Genomic DNA, 24,641 nt, shown 5'->3' with positions numbered 1-24,641 from the left:
TATCTACCTCCATCACTCCAGTATCCCTGTCACCTTACCCCTATACACATCTACCTCCATCACTCCAGTATCCCTGTCACCTTACCCCTATACATATCTACCTCCATCACTCCACTATCCCTGTCTCCTTACCCCTATACATATCTACCTCCATCACTCCAGTATTCCTGTCTCCTTACCCCTATACATATCTACCCTCATCACTCCAGTATCCCTGTCACCTTACCCCTATACATATCTACCTCCATCACTCCAGTATCCCTGTCACCTTACCCCTATACACATCTACCTCCATCACTCCAGTATCCATGTCACCTTACCCCTATACACATCTACCTCCAACACTCCAGTATCCCTGTCTCCTTACCCCTATACACATCTACCTCCATCACTCCACTATCCCTGTCACCTTACCCCTATACATATCTACCTCCATCCCTCCAGTATCCCTGTCTCCTTACCCCTATACACATCTATCTCCATCACTCCAGTATCCCTGTCCCCTTACCCCTATACATATCTACCTCCATCACTCCAGTATCCCTGTCACCTTACCCCTATACATATCTACCTCCATCCCTCCAGTATCCCTGTCTCCTTACCCCTATACACATCTACCTCCATCACTCCAGTATCCCTGTCTCCTTACCCCTAGACATATCTACCTCCATCACTATACATATCTACCTCCATCACTCCAGTATCCCTGTCACCTTACCCCTATACACATCTACCTCCATCACTCCAGTATCCCTGTCACCTTACCCCTATACACATCTACCTCCATCACTCCAGTATCCCTGTCACCTTACCCCTATACATATCTACCTCCATCACTCCAGTATCCCTGTCACCTTACCCCTATACACATCTACATCCATCACTCCAGTATCCATGTCACCTTACCCCTATACACATCTACCTCCATCACTCCAGTGTCCCTGTCACCTTACCCCTATACACATCTACCTCCATCACTCCAGTATCCCTGTCACCTTACCCCTATACATATCTACCTCCATCACTCCAGTATCCCTGTCACCTTACCCCTATACATATCTACCTCCATCACTCCAGTATCCCTGTCACCTTACCCCTATACATATCTACCTCCATCACTCCAGTATCCCTGTATCCTTACCCCTATACATATCTACATCCATCACTCCACTATCCCTGTCTCCTTACCCCTATACATATCTACCTCCATTACTCCAGTAGCCCTGTCACCTTACCCCTATACATATCTACCTCCATCACTCCAGTATCCCTGTCACCTTACCCCTATACATATCTACCTCCATCACTCCAGTATCCCTGTCACCTTACCCCTATACATATCTACCTCCATCACTATACATATCTACCTCCATCACTCCAGTATCCCTGTCACCTTACCCCTATACACATCTACCTCCATCACTCCAGTATCCCTGTCACCTTACCCCTATACATATCTACCTCCATCACTCCAGTATCCCTGTCACCTTACCCCTATACATATCTACCTCCATCACTCCAGTATCCCTGTCACCTTACCCCTATACATATCTACCTCCATCACTCCAGTATCCCTGTCACCTTACCCCTATACATATCTACCTCCATCACTCCAGTATCCCTGTATCCTTACCCCTATACATATCTACCTCCATCACTCCAGTATCCCTGTCACCTTACCCCTATACATATCTACCTCCATCACTCCAGTATCCCTGTCACCTTACCCCTATACATATCTACCTCCATCACTCCAGTATCCCTGTCTCCTTACCCCTATACACATCTACCTCCATCACTCCAGTATCCCTGTCACCTTACCCCTATACACATATTCCTCCATCACCCCAATATCCCTGTCACCTTACCCCTATACACATCTACCTCCATCACTCCAGTATCCCTGTCTCCTTACCCCTATACACATCTACCTCCATCACTCCAGTATCCCTGTCTCCTTACCCCTATACACATCTACCTCCATCACTCCAGTATCCCTGTCTCCTTACCCCTATACACATCTACCTCCATCACTCCACTATCCCTGTCACCTTACCCCTATACATATCTACCTCCATCACTCCAGTATCCCTGTCACCTTACCCCTATACATATCTACCTCCATCACTCCAGTATCCCTGTCACCTTACCCCTATACATATCTACCTCCATCACTCCACTATCCCTGTCACCTTACCCCTATACATATCTACCTCCATCACTCCAGTATCCCTGTCACCTTACCCCTATACATATCTACCTCCATCACTCCAGTATCCCTGTCACCTTACCCCTATACATATCTACCTCCATCACTCCAGTATCCCTGTCACCTTACCCCTATACATATCTACCTCCATCACTCCAGTATCCCTGTCACCTTACCCCTATACATATCTACATCCATCACTCCACTATCCCTGTCTCCTTACCCCTATACATATCTACCTCCATCACTCCAGTATCCCTGTCACCTTACCCCTATACATATCTACCTCCATCACTCCAGTATCCCTGTCACCTTACCCTTATACATATCTACCTCCATCACTATACATATCTACCTCCATCACTCCAGTATCCCTGTCACCTTACCCCTATACACATCTACCTCCATCACTCCAGTATCCCTGTCACCTTACCCCTATACATATCTACCTCCATCACTCCAGTATCCCTGTCACCTTACCCCTATACATATCTACCTCCATCACTCCAGTATCCCTGTCACCTTACCCCTATACATATCTACCTCCATCACTCCAGTATCCCTGTCACCTTACCCCTATACATATCTACCTCCATCACTCCAGTATCCCTGTATCCTTACCCCTATACATATCTACCTCCATCACTCCAGTATCCCTGTCACCTTACCCCTATACATATCTACCTCCATCACTCCAGTATCCCTGTCACCTTACCCCTATACACATCTACCTCCATCACTCCAGTATCCCTGTCACCTTACCCCTATACACATATTCCTCCATCACCCCAATATCCCTGTCACCTTACCCCTATACACATCTACCTCCATCACTCCAGTATCCCTGTCTCCTTACCCCTATACACATCTACCTCCATCACTCCAGTATCCCTGTCTCCTTACCCCTATACACATCTACCTCCATCACTCCAGTATCCCTGTCTCCTTACCCCTATACACATCTACCTCCATCACTCCACTATCCCTGTCACCTTACCCCTATACATATCTACCTCCATCACTCCAGTATCCCTGTCACCTTACCCCTATACATACACATCTATCATTCCAGTATCCCTGTCACCTAACCCCTATACATATCTACCTCCATCACTCCACTATCCCTGTCACCTTACCCCTATACACATCTACCTCCATCACTCCAGTATCCCTGTCACCTTACCCCTATACACATCTACCTCCATCACTCCACTATCCCTGTCACCTTACCCCTATACATATCTACCTCCATCACTCCAGTATCCCTGTCTCCTTACCCCTATACACATCTACCTCCATCACTCCACTATCCCTGTCACCTTACCCCTATACATATCTACCTCCATCACTCCAGTATGCCTGTCACCTTACCCCTATACATATCTACCTCCATCACTATACATATCTACCTCCATCACCATACATATCTACCTCCATCACTCCACTATCCCTGTCACCTTACCCCTATACATATCTACCTCCATCACTCCAGTATCCCTGTCACCTTACCCCTATACATATCTACCTCCATCACTATACATATCTACCTCCATCACCATACATATCTACCTCCATCACTCCAGTATCCCTGTCACCTTACCCCTATACATATCTACCTCCATCACTCCAGTATCCCTGTCACCTTACCCCTATACATATCTACCTCCATCACTCCAGTATCCCTGTCACCTTACCCCTATACACATCTACCTCCATCACTCCACTATCCCTGTCACATTACCCCTATACATATCTACCTCCATCACTCCAGTATCCCTGTCACCTTACCCCTATACATATCTACCTCCATCACTCCAGTCTCCCTGTCACCTTACCCCTATACATATCTACCTCCATCACTATACATATCTACCTCCATCACTCCAGTATCCCTGTCACCTTACCCCTATACATATCTACCTCCATCACTCCAGTATCCCTGTCACCTTACCCCTGTACACATCTACCTCCATCACTCCACTATCCCTGTCACCTTACCCCTATACACATCTACCTCCATCACTCCACTATCCCTGTCACCTTACCCCTATACATATCTACCTCCATCACTCCAGTATCCCTGTCTCCTTACCCCTATACACATCTACCTCCATCACTCCACTATCCCTGTCACCTTACCCCTATACATATCTACCTCCATCACTCCAGTATGCCTGTCACCTTACCCCTATACATATCTACCTCCATCACTATACATATCTACCTCCATCACCATACATATCTACCTCCATCACTCCACTATCCCTGTCACCTTACCCCTATACATATCTACCTCCATCACTCCAGTATCCCTGTCACCTTACCCCTATACATATCTACCTCCATCACTATACATATCTACCTCCATCACCATACATATCTACCTCCATCACTCCAGTATCCCTGTCACCTTACCCCTATACATATCTACCTCCATCACTCCAGTATCCCTGTCACCTTACCCCTATACATATCTACCTCCATCACTCCAGTATCCCTGTCACCTTACCCCTATACACATCTACCTCCATCACTCCACTATCCCTGTCACATTACCCCTATACATATCTACCTCCATCACTCCAGTATCCCTGTCACCTTACCCCTATACATATCTACCTCCATCACTCCAGTGTCCCTGTCACCTTACCCCTATACATATCTACCTCCATCACTATACATATCTACCTCCATCACTCCAGTATCCCTGTCACCTTACCCCTATACATATCTACCTCCATCACTCCAGTATCCCTGTCACCTTACCCCTATACATATCTACCTCCATCACTCCAGTGTCCCTGTCACCTTACCCCTATACATATCTACCTCCATCACTATACATATCTACCTCCATCACTCCAGTATCCCTGTCACCTTACCCCTATACATATCTACCTCCATCACTCCAGTATCCCTGTCACCTTACCCCTGTACACATCTACCTCCATCACTCCAGTATCCCTGCACATATAAATATGGTATTGGAACTGACTTTTTAAATATTTCCTGTATATAGTATGCTTACTTACTTTATTGTATATTTCATATTTCTTACTCTTATTTCTTGTGTTTTATTTTTGTAATACATTGTTATTGATTACTGCATTGTTGGGTTTTGAGTTTGCAAGAAAGGCATTTCACTGTACACTTGTGCATGTGACATTAAAACTTGAAACTTGATTTCAATGCGTCTTTCTCCATTCTGATTGTTTTATACTGTTCAATATACTCCTTTCTGTGTTTTAAAACAGTGCTGCATGAAGGCAATGCGTGCAAGTTGGTGACAGAACAAGGGGAAGTTCGTATAGTACTTGAAACTCATGTGGAACTTTCTTATCTTTTAAACACAGAACTAGAAACACGATGTTCCCACATATGAAGACACTGGAATGGTGCTAGAGATAATATGAGGTTAAAGAGTGGTGGAATTCCCCTTAAATCATATCTCATTACAGGAAAATGATCAGCATGACCACGGAGGATGTAAATGATGTAAGTTTGTCTTACCATCTCTGCTGCCTCCTTCTTGTCAAGGTGTTCACCTAACACCTCCTCTGCTGGGTCTAGAATGGAGGGTGAGATATAGTATTGTACTTCAACATACATACAGGAAGTGGTTATTTTGCAGACTTCTTATGAACTGTTTAATTGTTGTGTATTTTTCTTTCCACCTTTATTTAACCAGGTAGGCTAGTTGAGAACAAGTTCTCATTTGCAACTGCGACCTGACCAAGATAAAGCAAAGCAGTTCGACACATACAACAACACAGAGTTACACATGGATTTTTTTTAAAGGCCTCCATGACTATAACCCCACCAGGTGACCCCTCATCATCAGGCCTCTCCATCTCTATAACCCCACCTGGTGACTCCTCATCATCAGGCCTCTCCACCTCTATAACCCCACATGGTGACGCCTCATCACCAGGTCTCTCCACCTCTACAACTCCATCAGGTGACTCCTCATCATCAGGCCTCTCCACCTCTATAACCCCACCAGGTGACCCCTCATCATCAGGCCTCTCCACCTCTATAACCCCACCTGGTGACTCCTCATCATCAGGCCTCTCCACCTCTATAACCCCACCAGGTGACTCCTCATCATCAGGCCTCTCCATCTCTATAACCCCACCTGGTGACCCCTCATCATCAGGCCTCTCCACCTCTATAACCCCACCAGGTGACTCCTCATCATCAGGCCTCTCCATCTCTATAACCCCACCTGGTGACCCCTCATCATCAGGCCTCTCCACCTCTATAACCCCACCAGGTGACCCCTCATCATCAGGCCTCTCCATCTCTATAACCCCACCAGGTGACCCCTCATCAGGCCTCTCCACCTCTATACCCCCACCAGGTGACTCCTCATCATCAGGCCTCTCCATCTCTATAACCCCACCAGGTGACCCCTCATCATCAGGCCTCTCCACCTCTATAACTCCACCTGGTGACCCCTCATCATCAGGCCTCTCCATTTCTATAACCCCACTAGGTGACTCCTCATCATCAGGCCTCTCCACCTCTATAACCCCACCAGGTGACGCCTCATCACCAGGTCTCTCCACCTCTACAACTCCATCAGGTGACTCCTCATCATCAGGCCTCTCCACCTCTATAACCCCACCAGGTGACCCCTCATCATCAGGCCTCTCCACCTCTTTAACCCCACCAGGTGACGCCTCATCACCAGGTCTCTCCACCTCTACAACTCCATCAGGTGACTCCTCATCATCAGGCCTCTCCACCTCTATAACCCCACCATGTGACCCCTCATCATCAGGCCTCTCCACCTCTATAACCCCACCAGGTGACTCCTCATCATCAGGCCTCTCCACCTCTATAACCCCACCAGGTGACCCCTCATCATCAGGCCTCTCCATCTCTATAACCCCACCAGGTGACCCCTCATCATCAGGCCTCTCCACCTCTATAACCCCACCTGGTGACTCCTCATCATCAGGCCTCTCCACCTCTATAACCCCACCAGGTGACCCCTCATCATCAGGCCTCTCCATCTCTATAACCCCACCTGGTGACTCCTCATCATCAGGCCTCTATAACCACACCAGGTGACCCCTCATCATCAGGCCTCTCCACCTCTATAACCCCACCAGGTGACTCCTCATCATCAGGCCTCTCCACCTCTATAACCCCACCAGGTGACTCCTCATCATCAGGCCTCTCCACCTCTATAACCCCACCAAGTGACCCCTCATCATCAGGCCTCTATAACCCCACCAAGTGACCCCTCATCATCAAGCCTCTATAACCCCACCAGGTGACCCCTCATCATCAGGCCTCTCAACCTCTGTAACCTCACCTGGTGACCCCTCATCATCAGGCCTCTCAACCTCTGTAACCTCACCTGGTGACCCCTCATCATCAGGCCTCTCCATCACTTTAACTCCACCAGGAGGGGAATCCCACCACCTAAAGATTGACGGGCTGTATCAGTCTTCTAAAGTCTGGCAGAGAAAACATAATATAGTTTTTAGAGTTTCTCAAAATAAGGTTAAAAAAATGTTGTTAGTGGTTTACTCTCACAAAAAATACAATGAGTGGATGATCAACCAACACTAAGAACAGATCTCAAATTAGTCACATGTTGTCCTCCTTACATTGGCTGTCAGTGGTATTGTTTTTTAAATTCTCTAGATCACCTACATAGCATTGCCCCTGAAAATGTAGCTACAATTTAGTTACATTACAAAACATAGTGTCTTCCAAAGATTCCCTTGACATATCCAATACACAGTTAAAGGAAAATAAAGTGTTATTAATAGTGTAGGCTTCAAAATGGCTAACATGCATGAAGATGTCAGAATACAGATATGATGTCGTTGTTTTAACACTCTAAACACCGTTTTTTTTTACAATGGAGCACAACATGTTTAGAGATCATCCATACTCTAGGAGCTAGAATAGAGATCATCCATACTCTAGGAGCTAGAATAGAGAGCATCCATACTCTAGGAGCTAGAATAGAGATCATCCATACTCTAGGAGATAGAATAGAGATCATCCATACTCTAGGAGCTAGAATAGAGATCATCCATAATCTAGGAGCTAGAATAGAGATCATCCATACTCTAGGAGCTAGAATAGAGATCATCCATACTCTAGGAGCTAGAATAGAGAGCATCCATACTCTAGGAGCTAGAATAGAGAGCATCCATACTCTGGGAGCTAGAATAGAGATCATCCATACTCTAGGAGCTAGAATAGAGATCATCCATACTCTAGGAGCTAGAATAGAGATCATCCATACTCTAGGAGCTAGAATAGAGATCATCCATGCTCTAGGAGCTAGAATAGAGATCATCCATACTCTAGGAGCTAGAATAGAGATCATCCATACTCTAGGAGCTAGAATAGAGACCATCCATACTCTAGGAGCTAGAATAGAGACCATCCATACTCTAGGAGCTAGAATAGAGATCATCCATACTCTAGGAGCTAGAATAGAGATCATCCATACTCTAGGAGTTAGAATAGAGATCATCCATACTCTAGGAGCTAGAATAGAGATCATCCATACTCTAGGAGCTAGAATAGAGATCATCCATACTCTAGGAGTTAGAATAGAGATCATCCATACTCTAGGAGCTAGAATAGAGATCATCCATACTCTAGGAGCTAGAATAGAGATCATCCATACTCTAGGAGCTAGAATAGAGATCATCCATACTATAGGAGCTATAATAGAGATCATCTATACTCTAGGAGCTAATGCAGATACAAAACAGAGTAACGGAGAGCAAGGTAGATATGGAAAATTTAGCTAACTAGGCATTTGTGGTAAATGCATAGAGGCTGTCATCTTTATGCATGTCTGCTAATATGGAATTCATTCTTTGATTTTATTTGACATTTATTTAACCAGAGAAGTTACATTCAGATTTACATGTCTTTTTCAAGTGAGCCCTGGCCAATAAGCTAGCATACATACATACAGATACACATGAGACACAACACAATATAAAACAATAATGTATGGAAGTTAAAACAGTGTCAAGTGTATAAGACAGTTTAAAAGAGCAGGTTTAAAAACATGTGCATTCTGTGGTCAACAACCCTCCAATCTGGAATTTAAATCCATCAATCAGAATAAAATGATCGAGTTTTAAGTACGTTTCCAAAGTGTTTCAAGATGATGGGGCATCAAAGCTAAAGTCACTCAGTTATTGAGTTGGAACCATTATATAAAATACAGTTGTGTGATCTCAGACGGTGACGACCATGGGAGAATCTCAAATTGCATACTCCTTGCATCTTCTCTCCTCACCTCCTTCTCAAAACCCATTGGTGGAGAAGGTCAGAGGGGCGGGACCTCTGGCTTTTCCAATGGGGTTTGAGAAGGAGGCAAGGAGAGAGGAGAGAGGACACGAGGAGTATGCTCTTGAGAATCTCCCCATGACTCTGTAGGGTGAGTAAAGTGCTTAAATACAGTATATTGGCAGCTGCCCTAAAATGGTCTTATAGACAAACATGTATCAATGTGTCTATCGCCTTACAGTTAAGGATGACCGTCCTGCTAACTGATATTAGGTAGAGTGGTGAGATATCTGGTGTTGGTTACAAATCTTAAAGCAGCATGGTATCTAGTGTGAGCAGGGAAGAACAACTAATGGTATTCTCCAGAAAAAGAAATGGACCTGTTTTGCAAAGTGAACGTCTGAGGCAGTGTAGAACGTTACTTTCTTGTTCTTGAGAATACCAATAGTTTAGCTTTGTTTGCATTTAAAAGGTGCAATAAGCAGTTGCTACATCCATTTTTGGACTTATAAATTAATGATATGTGCCCATTGATTCTTGAAGAATATAATTTATAAATGCCTCATGAGCTTAGTTCAACTGTCATACCCCTCAAAACCACAAATATTAGCAAAGTAAATGTAAACAAACTCTATATAGCCTCAAAACATGGTTAAAACGTTTGATATCATGGATGGTCTGTCCTTGCATCCATACCGCTGACTATGAATTTGAGAGTGGTTCCAATTGTCCTGCCCCATCACCTTGCTTTTTACCAAAACAGGGAAGGGGATTGACGCCTTGTTATTGTTTCAACTACCGATTGCCACAATAAGACAAATTTGAGCTGAAACAGGTAAGGTTGGACAACATAAAACACTTCCTGCAATTTGAGAAATACCCAAGAATGGAACGCTGTGGTACTCCAGTATTTCCAGAAAGCTTGTCAGAAGTCATGTCATCAACCTGGACACATTGTGATCTAACACTAAAATAAGCATCAGAAGTGCATCATCTGTCTTTTATTTTAAGTCCATGTTAGTCCCTGATATTTTTCCTTCGAGGAATGGACAAAATGCCTACATCATACTGCATGTTTTGCCTATTTTATTTTAATGATCTAAAAATGACATGTTTGCATTAGTTACTCTTGTTAGAATGAACATAAAAACATCTCATCACTCATACAACTTATTACAGAAGGCATGGTATAAAATAAAGTGCATACCGTATACAGTCTGAAGAAACGTATAAATTTCACATTTCACTTTTTTATGTTAATTTAGAAATACCAAAAATAGCCATTTGTATTTGCACACACAACAATGTGTTTAGTGTTGAAATAGTACAGTTCTAGATGTCCTTACCTTTGTCTGCCTGCTGAGTTGGGGACCTACAGTCATATGTCTACAAGTGGAAATGCAGCTGATGTTTTATAGAGATGTGGGGCGTAATCTCAGACCAATGGCAACAACATCAGAACATGATTAACCCTATCAGTCCTGAGATCGCAGCAAAAATCGGCTTTTCAAATTTCTGACTGTCATTTATCTGCATGTCCCACCCTTATATTTAACCTCACAATGAAGTATTTTACCATTTTCTTTTCAGGACAATAAGGGCTACAATTAGAACACAAAACTATTTGACATAAACAGTTGCATTCATGAGTGTTATTGAGAAAAACCTGATAAAAATGAATTGATTTAAACAGCTAAAGCACAGTTACAGCAACCTGACTGCAGAGAGAGATCAGATGCAAAGAGAGAACGACAAAGATCACATCTTATGAGAGCTTCTACTGTCTCATACTGAATAATGTCTAATAATATAATATATGTCATGATGAGACCGTGACAATGAGTCAGTGACATGACTAAGATTACCTTGTGTAAAAAAACGATTTAATCAGTAAAGCATTGTCATGTAACTGCAGGAGAGAGCATGATTTACAAGAAATCCCCTCACTGACTAGAAACCAACTTGCTCAGACCCCTCCACCCTTTTAGTCTGTCAGGAGATTTCAGGTGACTCAAACTGAAACTAAAACTAACAGATCAAGCCCAGTTACAGCAACCTGACTGCAGAAAGAGATCAGATGCAAAGAGAGAACGACAAAGATCACATCTTATGAGAGCTTCTACTGTCTCATACTGAATAATGTCTAATAATATATATCAAATATAATATATGTCACGATGAGTCAGTGACAATGAGTCACTGATATGACTAAGATTACCTTGTGTAAACAACCCATTTAAAAGCTATACTTATATCTGAACTGGTTTTCTAGCAGATTAGTACAAATGTCTCAACCCATGCTCAAGAATGGCCTTTTCCCTTCATTCAGATTACAACCTCTATTTTTCAGATATTAGAAAATTAAATAATCTCCAAAATATCGCTATTTTTAAAACCAGCCATAAAACATTTGTTGCAATTTTAGTTTAATCCACCAGAACAGACAGAACAAATATTATAGCTAAACTAAAATATACTAATTGATAAAAAAAAATATATATATATATATACAGTGGGGAGAACAAGTATTTGATACACTGCCGATTTTGCAGGTTTTCCTACTTATAAAGCATGTAGAGGTCTGTAATTTTTTATCATAGGTGCACTTCAACTGGGAGAGACGGAATCTAAAACAAAAAAACAGAAAATGACATTGTATGATTTTTAAGTAATTAATTTTCATTTTATTGCATGACATAAGTATTTGATCACCTACCAACCAGTAAAAATTCCGTCTCTCACAGACCTGTTAGTTTTTCTTTAAGAAGCCCTCCTGTTCTCCACTCATTACCTGTATTAACTGCACCCGTTTGAACTCGTTAACTAACACCGGTTAGTCAGCCTGATTGAGGTAATATGTACATGTAGATATGGTTAAAGTGACAATGCATATATGATGAACGGAGAGTAGCTGTAGCGTAAAAGAGGGGTTGGCGGGTGGTGGGTGGCGGGACACAATGCAGATCGCCCGGTTAGCCAATGTGCGGGAGAACTTGTTGGTCGGCCCAATTGAGGTAGTATGTACATGGATGTATAGTTAAAGTGACTATGCATATATGATAGAAATAGAGTACCAGCAGCGTAAAAAGGCAAATAGTCCAGGTAGCCATTTGATTACCTGTTCAGGAGTCTTATGGATTGGGGGTAAAAACTGTTGAAAATCCTTTTTGTACTAGACTTGGCACTCCGGTACCGCTTGCCATGCGGTAGTAGATAGAACAGTCTATGACTGAGGTGGCTGGGGTCTTTGACAATTTTTTGGGCCTTCCTCTGACACCGCCTGGTATAGAGGTCCTGGATGGCAGGCAGCTTAGCCCCAGTGATGTACTGGGCCGTACGCACTACCCTCTGTAGTCAGAGGCCGAGCAGTTTCCGTACCAGGCAGTGATGCAACCAGTCAGGATGCTCTCGATGTTGCAGGTGTAGAACCTTTTGAGGATCTCAGGACCCATGCCAAATCTTTTTAGTTTCCTGAGGGGGAATAGGCTTTGTCGTGCCCTCTTCACGACTGTCTTGGTATGTTTGGACCATTCTAGTTTGTTGTTGATGTGGACACCAAGGAACTTGAAGCTCTCAACCTGCTCCACTACAGCCCTGTCGATGAGAATGGGGGTGTGCTCCGTCCTCCTTTTCCTGTAGTCCACAATCATCTCTTTTAGTTTTGGTTACATTGAGGGATAGGTTGTTATTCTGGCACCACCTGGCCAGGTCTCTGACCTCCTCCCTATAGACTGTCTCGTCATTGTCGGTGATCAGGCCTGCCACTGTTGTGTCATCTGCAAACTTAATGATGGGGTTGGAGTCGTGCCTGGCCATGCAGTCGTGGGTGAACAGGGAGTACAGGAGAGGACTGAGCATGCACCCTTGGGGAGCTCCAGTGTTGAGGATCAGCATGGCAGATGTGTTGCTACCTACCCTCACCACCTGGGGGCGGCCCGTCAGGAAGTCCAGGATCCAGTTGCAAAGGGAGGTGTTAGTCCCAGGATCCTTAGCTTAGTGATGAGCTTTGAGGGTACTATGGTGTTGAACGCTGAGCTGTACTCAATAAATAGCATTCTCACATAAGTGTTACTTTTGTCCAGGTGGGGAAAAGCAGTGTGGAGTGCAATAGAGATTCCATCATCTGTGGATCTGTTGGGGCGGTATGCAAATTAGGGTGGGTCTAGGGTTCCTGGGATAATGGTGTTGATGTGAGCCATTACCAACCTTTCAAAGCACTTCATGGCTAAGGACGTGAGTGCTACGGATCTGTAGTCATTTAGGCAGGTTGCCTTTGTGTTCTTGGGTACAGGGACTATGGTGGATTGCTTGAAACATGTTGGTATTACAGACTCAATCAGGGACATGTTGAAAATGTCAGTGAAGACACCTGCCAGTTGATCGGCACATGCCCGGAGTACACGTCCTGGTAATCCGTCTGGCCCCGCAGCCTTGTGTATGTTGACCTGTTTAAAGGTCTTACTCACGTTGGCTACGGAGAGCGTGATCACACAGTCGTCTGGAACTGGTGATGCTGTCATGCATGCCTCAGTGTTGCTTGCCTCGAAGCGAGCATAGTAGTTTAGCTCGTCTGGTAGGCTCGTGTCACTGGGCAGCCCGCGGCTGTGCTTCCCTTTGTAGTCTGTAATAGTTTGCAAGTCCTGCCACATAAGACGAGCATCGGAACTGGTGTAGTATGATTCAATCTTAGCCCTGTATTGACGCTTTGCCTGTTTTATGGTTCATCGCAGGGCATAGCAGGATTTATTGTAAGCTTCTGGGTTAGAGTGCCGCACCTTGAAAGCGGCAGCTCTACCCTTTAGCTCAGTGCGAATGTTGCCTGTAATCCATGGCTTCTGGTTGGGGTATGTACATACAGTCACTGTGAGTTCGACGTCCTCGATGCAGTTATTGATAAAGCCAGTCACTGATGTGGTGTACTCCTCAATGCCATCGGAAGAATCCCGGAACATGTTCCAGTCTGTGATAGCAAAACAGTCCTGTAGTTTGGCATCCGCTTCATCTGACCACTTTTTTATAGACCGAGTCACTGGTGCTTCCTGCTTTAATTTTTGCTTGTAAGCAGGAATCAGGAGGATAGAATTATGGTCGGATTTACCAAATGGAGGGCGAGGGAGAGCCTTGTACGCGATGATCAGTTTCTCTGTGTCACGCCCTGACCTTAGAGATCCTTTTATTTCTCTATTTGGTTAGGTCAGGGTGTGACTAGGGTGAGCATTCTCGTCTTTCATTTCTAGGTTGGCCTAGTAGAGTTCCCAATCAGAAGCAGCTGTCTATCGTTGTCTCTGATTGGGGATCATATTTAGGCAGTCTTTTCCCACCTGTTGTTTGTCGGATCTTGTTTATGTATAGTTGCCTGCAAGCACTACATTGGCTTCACGTTTCGTTTCTTTGTTCTGTATTGTTTTGGTGAGTTTCATTTTCATTAAACATATGGAACTCTATGTACGCTGCGCCTTGGTCCATTTATTCAACCAACGAACGTGACAGAAGATCCCCCACCAACGGACCAAGCAGCAATGCCCAGAAGGAGCAGGGATCCTGGACCTGGGAGGAAAGCCATGAGTGGAGGACATCCTGGACGTGGGAAGAAATCATGTCAGCAAACAAAAGCCTGCCATGGAAACAGGCGGAAGCAGCGAAGGAGGAACAACGACGACGCCAGAGTTCGCGGCCACGATGCAACCCCAAAAGACAGCCCCAAAAAAATGTTTTGGGGGGGGAACACGGAGTGGTCGGCGGAGCCCAGAGGTGAACCAGAGTCAGTCAGGGAGTCGAGTGAGGAACTCGACGAAAGATTCCGGAGAAAGGTTTTGGCGTTGAGAGCGCTGCAGAGCGGGCTTGCTGAGGAGCGTGACACCAGTCCGGTGTCCTATGCACCAGTTTCACGCATCTGGCCTCCAGTGCGCCTCCCCAGTCCGCTACGTCCTGTGTATCTCCACGCACTCGCCCTGAGGTGTGTGTCACCGTTCCGGTACAATGTGTGCCGGTTCTACGCACCGGTTCTGTCTCGAGTGCGCCTGCACAGCCCGATACATCTTGTGCCAGCTCCCCGCACTTGCCGTGCGAAGGTGGTCATTTGTCCAGGATGCGTTGTGCCAGCTCTACACTCCAGACCTCCAGTGCGCCTCCACGTTCCAGTATATCCTGTGTGTCTCCCCAGCCCGGTAGGTCCTGTGCCGGCTCCACGCACCCGGCCTCCAGCGACGGTCGGCAGTCCAGAGCCTCCGGCGACAGTCTGCGGTCCAGAGACTCCGGCGACAATTCCCAGTCCAGAGCTTCCGGTGACAGTTCCCAGTCCAGAGCTTCCAGCGACAGTTCCCATCCAGAGCTTCCGGCGACAGTTCCCAGTCCAGAGCTTCCGGCGACAGTTCCCAGTCCAGAGCTTTTTATTTATTTATTTTTTATTTTTTTCACCTTTATTTAACCAGGTAGGCAAGTTGAGAACAAGTTCTCATTTACAATTGCAACCTGGCCAAGATAAAGCAAAGCAGTTCGACACATACAACAACACAGAGTTACACATGGAGTAAAACAAACATAGTCAATAATACAGTAGAAAAATAAGTCTATATACAATGTGAGCAAATGAGGTGAGATAAGGGAGGTAAAGGCAAAAAAAAAGGCCATGGTGGCAAGTAAATACAATATAGCAAGTAAAACAATGGATTGGTAGATTTGCAGTGGAAGAATGTGCAAAGTAGAGATAGAAATAATGGGGTGCAAAGGAGCAAAATAAATAAATACAGTAGGGGGAGAGGTACTACAGGTGGTGTGGTGTGGTTCTCAATCAGAGGCAGCTGTCTATCGTCTCTGATTGAGAACCATACTTAGGTAACCTCATTCATACCTGTGCTTGGTGGGTAGTTGTTTTCTGTTTTGTGTATTGCACCTTGCAGAACTGTTCGTTTGTCGCTTTGTTGTTTTTGTTCAACTGTTCGTATTTATTAAAAGTATTATGAATAAACGCTGCACTTTGGTCCTCTTCTCCTTCTCCCGACGATGTTCGTTACAGAACTACTCACCACCAACGGACCAAGCAGCGTGGAAAAATGGACTCCTGGACATGGGAGGAAATCTTGGACGGCACGGGCACAGCCGGGAGAGAATCACCGTCCGAAAGAGGAGCTGGAGGCAGCTAGAGCGGAGCGGCGACACTACGAGGAGTTGGCTCGAGGTAAAGTGCACGAGAGGCAGCCACAGAATTTTTTTGGGGGGGGGAACACGGGGAGATTGGCGGAGTCAGGTAGGAGACCTGAGCCAACTCCCCGTGCTTACCGTGGCGAGAGAGTGACCGGGCAGGCACCGTGTTATGCGTTGAAGCGCACAGTGTCTTCAGTGCGCACGCATAGCCCGGTGCGCTACATCGCAGCTCCTCGCATCAGATGGGGTAGAGTGGGCATCGAGCCAGGAGGGATGATGCCTGGTCAGCGCTTCAGGCCTCCAGTGCGTCTCCTCGGCCCGGGTTATACGGCACCAGCCCTACGCACGGTGTCCCCGGTTCGCCTGTACAGCCCAGTGCGGCCTGTTCCAACTCACCGCACTTGCCGGCTACAGGGGGTATCCAGCCAGGACGAGTTGTGCTAGCTCTGCGCTCGAGACCGCCAGTACGCCTCCACGGCCCAGTGCATCCGGTGCCTCGGCCAAGGACAAGGCCTCCTACATGTCTCCCCAGCCTGGTGAGTCCTGTGCCTGCTGCCAGAGCCAGGCCTTCTGTGTGCTTCTCCACTCCAGTGATGATCCATGGCAAGCCTCCAGTGGTGATCCATGGCACGAAGCCTCTAGTGATGATCCATGGTAAGAAGCCTCCAGTGATGATCCATGGCACGAAGCCTCCAGTGATGATCCATGGCAAGAAGCCTCCAGTGATGATCCATGGCATGAAGCCTCCAGTGATGATCCATGGCACGAAGCCTCCAGTGATGATCCATGGCACGAAGCCTCCAGTGATGATCCATGGCACGAAGCCTCCAGTGATGATCCATGGCACGAAGCCTCCAGTGATGATCCATGGCACGAAGCCTCCAGTGATGATCCATGGCAAGAAGCCTCCAGTGATGATCCATGGCAAGAAGCCTCCAGTGATGATCCATGGCAAGAAGCCTCCAGTGATGATCCATGGCAAGAAGCCTCCAGGGATGATCCATGGCACGAAGCCTCCAGTGATGATCCATGGCAAGAAGCCTCCAGTGATGATCCATGGCACGAAGAATCCAGTGATGATCCATGGCACAAAGCCTCCAGTGATGATCCATGGCACGAAGCCTCCAGTGGTGATCCATGGCACAAAGCCTCCAGTGGTTATCCATGGCACAAAGCCTCCAGTGATGATCCACGGCACGAAGCCTCCAGTGAGGAGTTATGGCATGAGGCCTCCAGCACGAGGCCTCCACTCTTCCGTAAAGTCCAGCTCTGTGAAGTGTACAGCTTAAAGTGGTCCAATGGACAGATACTCCAAAACTCCGCTGTGGAGCTCTGCAGCTCCTTCAGGGTTATCTTTGGTGTCTTTGTTGCCTCTCTGATTAATGCCCTCCGTGCCTGGTCTGTGAGTTTTGGTCGGCGGCCCTCTCTTGGCAGGTCTGTTGTGGTGCCATATTCTTTCCATTTTTTAATAATGGATTTAATGGTGCTCCGTGGGATGTTCAAAGTTTCAGATATTTGTTTTATAACCCAACCCTGATCTGTACTTCTCCACAACATTGTCCCTGACCTGTTTGGAGAGCTCCTTGGTCTTCATGGTGCCCCTTGATTAGTGGTGTTGCAGACTCTGGGGCCTTTCAAAACAGGTGTGTATATATACTGAGATCATGTGACAGATCATGTGACACTTAGATTGTACACAGGTGGACTTTATTTAACTAATTATGTGACTTCTGAAGGTAATTGGTTGCACCAGATCTTATTTAGGGGCTTCATAGCAAAGGGGTGAATACATATGCAAACACCACTTTTCCGGGGGTTTTTCTTTTTAGTTTCACTTCACCAATTTGGACTATTTTGTGTATGTCCATTACATGAAATCCAAATAAAAATATATTTAAATGACAGGTTGTAATGCAACAAAATAGGAAAAACACCAAGGGGGATGAATACTTTTGCAAGGCACTGTAGCCTTGTTATTGGTATTTTACTGTGACTTTTTATGTTATTTTTATATTTATAACGTTTATATAGTAAATATTTTCTGAACTCTATTTCTTGAACTGCATTGTTGGTTAAGGATTTGTAAGTAAGCATTTCATTTGTATTCGGTGCATGTGAGAGAGAATAAAGTAGATGTCACACGTCAAAATGTTGATTTATGACCCTATGTCATGATGACGTGTGCATGCCCATATTTGGGCTTCCGGTCAGGACATCCTGGTGGGGTGGGGGGGCGGGGGGAGGAAGTGACCATGTGTTTGGGCATCCTGTTCCTGTTTCTCACGGTTTATAGTGTGAAAATAGTTTTTATAGTGTCTTTGAAGTTGTCATGATGTTTGATGTCTAGTGTCCTGTTTGGAACGGGGTGGGGGGAATGAACATTTCAAAGAGTAAGCATTTCAAAGAGTAAGGCCCCCCTATTTTATTGCCCTCCGGGTTGTTGTCTATGAAACACGAATGTCCTGGGGTATTGGGCTTTGCAGACGCCTTATAAAGCCCCAGAACAATACATCTGTAAGACTGTACATGATAACTCCCGGAATATTAAACAAAAATGACACCTATGCCAATTTTTGGTATGTTATGCGCGTCTTGTCATGAACCCAGTGACCAAAGCATTTAGGAAGTTCTGTGTGAAGCTCCAGAATGTTTTAAAGGAGTTTTGGGTACGAGTGAGGGACATATGTCTTACATATTCCAGCCGGAGGATTCTACGGTAAAGATATTCAACGACAGTGGCCCCAAACCCCTTTATCAGGCAAAACCTGGGAGTTTTTCTCCTGCTCTGCGGATGAGAGAATGGCTAAAGATTAGGCTGGCGCTCTGTAAAATTGAACAGGCCCTGAGTGGTACAAATGTGCCCGGATATGCGTTGGAAGAACAGGTCTGCGGCCGCAGTGATCTGAAGGCCCTAAGAATCGCTTCAATGGCCTATAGCCCTGACACCAAAGTGACAATTTTAGCCTGTGAACTTTATGATGGTGCTAATGCTACAAAGTCTGTCAATTCTCCTGTATCTTCCCCAGCATGCAAAGATGTAAACTTTTTTATTCCTGTGTTTAGTGTTAAATGGGTGGATTATCCAATTTTCATAACACTTATGAATAAGCTGGACAGTCTTTTCCAAAATCGTGAACAGTTAAAGCGCTGGCCGCGGCTATCCTTGAGACATACCCAGGACCTAAAGGCCCGAAGGATTATATACCCTGGAGTGAAAACTTACGGAGTTTTGATGGACCGTGCAAGAGAGCCAGGCAGTTTGAAGGGGAATTGGACACGGATAATGGTGGATGGCTATACCAGGCCCCTGTATCTGTAAGAAAGGCATAGTAAAAGACATTAATTATGAACGGCTATAAATTGTATGTACATGATTTTTTGAATGAAAAAAAGATGTTTTTAAAAGCTGTATCTAACGACGTCCTGAACTCTCTCGTTTTTCACTCTTACCACAGTCTGTCCCTGAGAAAAAAACTTGCGGAAAAAGCCATGTGCGCTTGTGTGTGTGCGTGCGTGCGTGCGTGTGTTAGAAACAAGGTCCCTTCGCATTGTGTACATTTCAAGCTTTCAACAACAATAAAACAGCCATCTAAATAATGTTTCTAGGCCTAACACACTGTTGAGTTTCCTATTTAGTTGTCTTTATATGTACATGCACTGAGCTTCCAGGTGGCGCCATCCTATGGTTGTTCGGTGCATGTACACCGGGGAGATTAGAACCCCAAAGAAAGATCCTAAAGGTCATTTCAGATTCAGGTTTAGGGTGTAATAACTTTAGTGAAACCGCATTTCACACTATGTACAGACATAGAGAGCCAACACATAAAGGTGTAACAGGGATGAATGTAACATGGAAGTAACCATGTGTTTGGGCATCCTGTTCCTGGTTCTCACGGTTTATAGGGTGAAAATAGTTTTATAGTGTCTTTGAAGTTGTCATGATGTTTGATGTCTAGTGTCCTGTTTTGAACGGGGTGGGGGAATGAACATTTCAAAGAGTAAGCATTTCAAAGAGTAAGGCCCCCCTATTGTATTGCCCTCCGGGTTGTTGTCTATGAAACACGAATGTCCTGGGGTATTGGGCTTTGCAGACGCCTTATAAAGCCCCAGAACAATATATGCGTAAGACTGTACTGTTTTATTCATTAATGCGGTGGGATAAATCAGGTGTTTCTAGGTGGGCTTAAACAAATCTACAGTGAAACAAAAGTGTACATTTTACACACATGTTTATTGACTTTTAAAAAGACCACAGTAACATGACAGATATAGTGGAGATGCATGCTACAAAAATCTGCTAGTGGATATTCAATGTACAACAATAGTCTTAGGTAACAAGCAATACGTGTTAAATATGGGCCACAGTCAATCATGACAGCCTCTTTATGAAAGGCCTTTACTTATGACTTAAACAGATTCATTTTCTACCCATCTTATTCATTAATGCTGTGGGCATACCCAGGATTTACATGCTGGACGGATTATCTACCCATGGAGGGATAATTTACGGAGCTTTGATGGAGTGTGCAAGCGTCTTAGCGATCGTGAATTGGAAACGAATAATGGTCAGGGCTAACCAGGACTTATATCTGTAAGAAAGGCATAGTAAAATACATTAATAATGAATGGCTATAAACTGTATGTGTAATATTATAAAGTGTGTAATATTACTCTCTCTCTCTCTCAAAGTATACCCTTCCACTCAATGTATACCAAAGTAGCAAATATTTAACAACGTTTCAACATCAGGTAATGCAACATTTATGAAAGACAATGAAATACAATTTTAGGCAATTATCGATATAATGTGTTACATAGTGTGCAGCTGCGACAACTTTAGGTAATATACTCTCTCTCTCTCTGTCAGGCTATGAAAAAGACAAGAGATAGGACATTGACTCCTGAGTGTTGATAGGTCTTAGATTTTATAGACAGGGTATCTGTAAAACACAATGTGATAACTATTGAAGATGCAAAAGGGGTTTTCAGAAATATATTTGGTTGACAGATTTGTATTATTATAAAAAGTAATATAAAAATGATTAGAATCTTTAGTATTATTATGTTACATGCGAGACATACCCAGAAATGTCAGCGTAGGCAACTTACAAGAATGTGTTTACCAGGCCGTGATGAAAACATTTTAAAGGAGCGTTAATTCAAACATACAAAGATATATATTTGATACAATTACCAACGTTTAAAAAACTGTTGTTACAATATCACAAATAATGTTTCTCGGACTAACATACTGTAGAGTTTCCTATTTACTAAAGAACAATCACCAAGACAAAACACAAAAAGTTGTAATACAATCAGTATACAGGGCATTCGATAGGGAATACAGGTACATTTTGAAAGATGTTGATGTGATTTTTAAAAATTCATTTCTCAATTTAGGATAATACGGTTTATTTTATACTTTACTTAAATTGTATTATTTATCTTGCCTCATACCAGGCTAATACACTACCAAGCCATGCAAACAGCTAGGGAATTAACCCAGAACAGTTGTGGGTCTTTTTTTTTTGAACAATAAATGATCAAGAATACCAAAAGGCGTGATCTGATCCTCAAACCTATCAAGACATCCTATAATGCACAGACATATGCAAAACCATAAAACTCTGACAAGAAAACAATGAAAATCTTAACATGACTACATGCCCTGCCATTATTTTTTAGTTACCATCCACCAATGGTTGAATTTGGTACTTTTTCTATGTAGATGCACCGAGCCTCCAAGTGGCTGGAGACATACAACAGGCTAAATTAAAATTACCCAGTATGTGAAAAGCTGGGCGTCAAATGTATTTTTTTATGTTTGGTTTTTGTTACAACCAACAGGGCTTCCTAACATTCGACATAACTAGTAAGCCTCACGCGGGAGATTAGAACTCAAAAGTAATAGGGGGTAAGAAAGATCATAAAGGTAATTTCATATTTCGGTTTAGGGGGTTAATAACTTTAGGGAAAACAATATTGACACTGTGGATTATAAACATGTTAGAGAGCAATCACATCATGATGTAACAGGGATGAGTGGCGATTCAAAGTACAACAGGAGTCTTCTGTAAACTGCAATACGTGTTAAATATGTTCTACATACAGCCATGACTGAGTGGTTTCACAAACTCCCTTTAAAGGTTTTGTAAGAAAGTTGTAACAGGCCTCATTCAACAGTCTAGAGATTAACCTAGAGACACCAAAAACATCAACGTTTAGAGCAGCTTGGAGATTATTCCCCATGTAAGGTGGGCAAAGAGATGATTTACCTAACCCTGTACATACCAAAGGAATTTCCAGAGTTAGCAAACCCTGACACTGGGTATGATAACTCTGACTCGTATGTCTAAGGATTATTGTAGATGTTTACACCTGAGGGAGTTTACAGTAGGTCACTTAGATGTATAAAGGCAAAGAGAGCACCAAATTGACCTACGTGACCTCAAAGGACAGCCTTCTTTATAATAGAGAAAAAAAACATATATATGTTTTTTTTTTTTTTTAAGTCAGCTTAACGTATATACTAGTACAACATATTAGGTACATACACTTCAATCATTAGAATTATTTTTGTACACTCGTGAAAAGAACATATACTTCGTTTTTACACGTATTCTATAATGATTTAAAATCAATAAAGATTTGATGCAAAATAATGAAAGCATAATGTAGTTCAGATAGAGCAAGATCAGCAGGGCGGGCGATAGATTACACACCTGTATCAAGGGCTTGAATTGCTGACAAAATGATATTATTAATTTATACAATATATTTGTTTATTAGACATTCCAACATATAACGCAATATTGAGATGCTAAAAAATTTATAAAGTATGTATTTCCCTGAAACCAATAGTGTATATAGTTGGTAACTCACATTATCATGGTTCAACGATAGGTGTTTCATTCTGTGGACTAAAAATAATTCTAATGATTGAAGTGTATGTACCTAATATGTTGTACTAGTATATACGTTAAGCTGACTTAAAAAAAAAAAAAAAACATATTTATGTGTTAGTTAATTAAGAAGCTGAATATAAAAAATAATATAAAGATGCTGCTTCTTACATAGAAATGGGTCAGGCCTCTTGCTCAATAGCACAAAGCAGATCATTCAATCAATGGTCTTACTGGTTCTAGACTATGTTGAATTAATCTAAATGAAATGCAGCGGTCACTTCATTAAAAACTTTAGATGCATTTGAGCGTAGATCGCTATGTTTTATAAGGGGTACATGTTCAGTACACATCCCTGCATTCTCTATTATAAAGAAGGCTGTCCTTTGAGGTCACGTAGGTCAATTTGGTGCTCTCTTTGCCTTTATACATCTAAGTGACCTACTGTAAACTCCCTCAGGTGTAAACATCTACAATAATCCTTAGACATACGAGTCAGAGTTATCATACCCAGTGTCAGGGTTTGCTAACTCTGGAAATTCCTTTGGTATGTACAGGGTTAGGTAAATCATCTCTTTGCCCACCTTACATGGGGAATAATCTCCAAGCTGCTCTAAACGTTGATGTTTTTGGTGTCTCTAGGTTAATCTCTAGACTGTTGAATGAGGCCTGTTACAACTTTCTTACAAAACCTTTAAAGGGAGTTTGTGAAACCACTCAGTCATGGCTGTATGTAGAACATATTTAACACGTATTGCAGTTTACAGAAGACTCCTGTTGTACTTTGAATCGCCACTCATCCCTGTTACATCATGATGTGATTGCTCTCTAACATGTTTATAATCCACAGTGTCAATATTGTTTTCCCTAAAGTTATTAACCCCCTAAACCGAAATATGAAATTACCTTTATGATCTTTCTTACCCCCTATTACTTTTGAGTTCTAATCTCCCGCGTGAGGCTTACTAGTTATGTCGAATGTTAGGAAGCCCTGTTGGTTGTAACAAAAACCAAACATAAAAAAATACATTTGACGCCCAGCTTTTCACATACTGGGTAATTTTAATTTAGCCTGTTGTATGTCTCCAGCCACTTGGAGGCTCGGTGCA

General features: G+C 43.7%; 1 protein-coding gene across 1 annotated transcript in view; it reads right to left on the bottom strand.

The window, feature by feature from the left end:
• The window catches only part of LOC129813404 (uncharacterized), a 97,852-nt gene extending 90,625 nt beyond the window's left edge, over positions 1-7,227 (bottom strand). The window contains 1 exon segment of the mRNA XM_055865740.1: positions 6,030-7,227. Within this exon segment, the coding sequence (XP_055721715.1) occupies positions 6,030-7,227 (1,198 nt within the window).
• Positions 7,228-24,641: the final 17,414 nt, after the last annotated feature.

The sequence above is a fragment of the Salvelinus fontinalis genome, chromosome 16 (assembly GCF_029448725.1).
Source record: "Salvelinus fontinalis isolate EN_2023a chromosome 16, ASM2944872v1, whole genome shotgun sequence".
In the NCBI taxonomy this organism is placed as follows: Eukaryota; Metazoa; Chordata; class Actinopteri; order Salmoniformes; family Salmonidae; genus Salvelinus; species Salvelinus fontinalis.
This window is presented reverse-complemented; position numbering and strand designations above follow the sequence as displayed.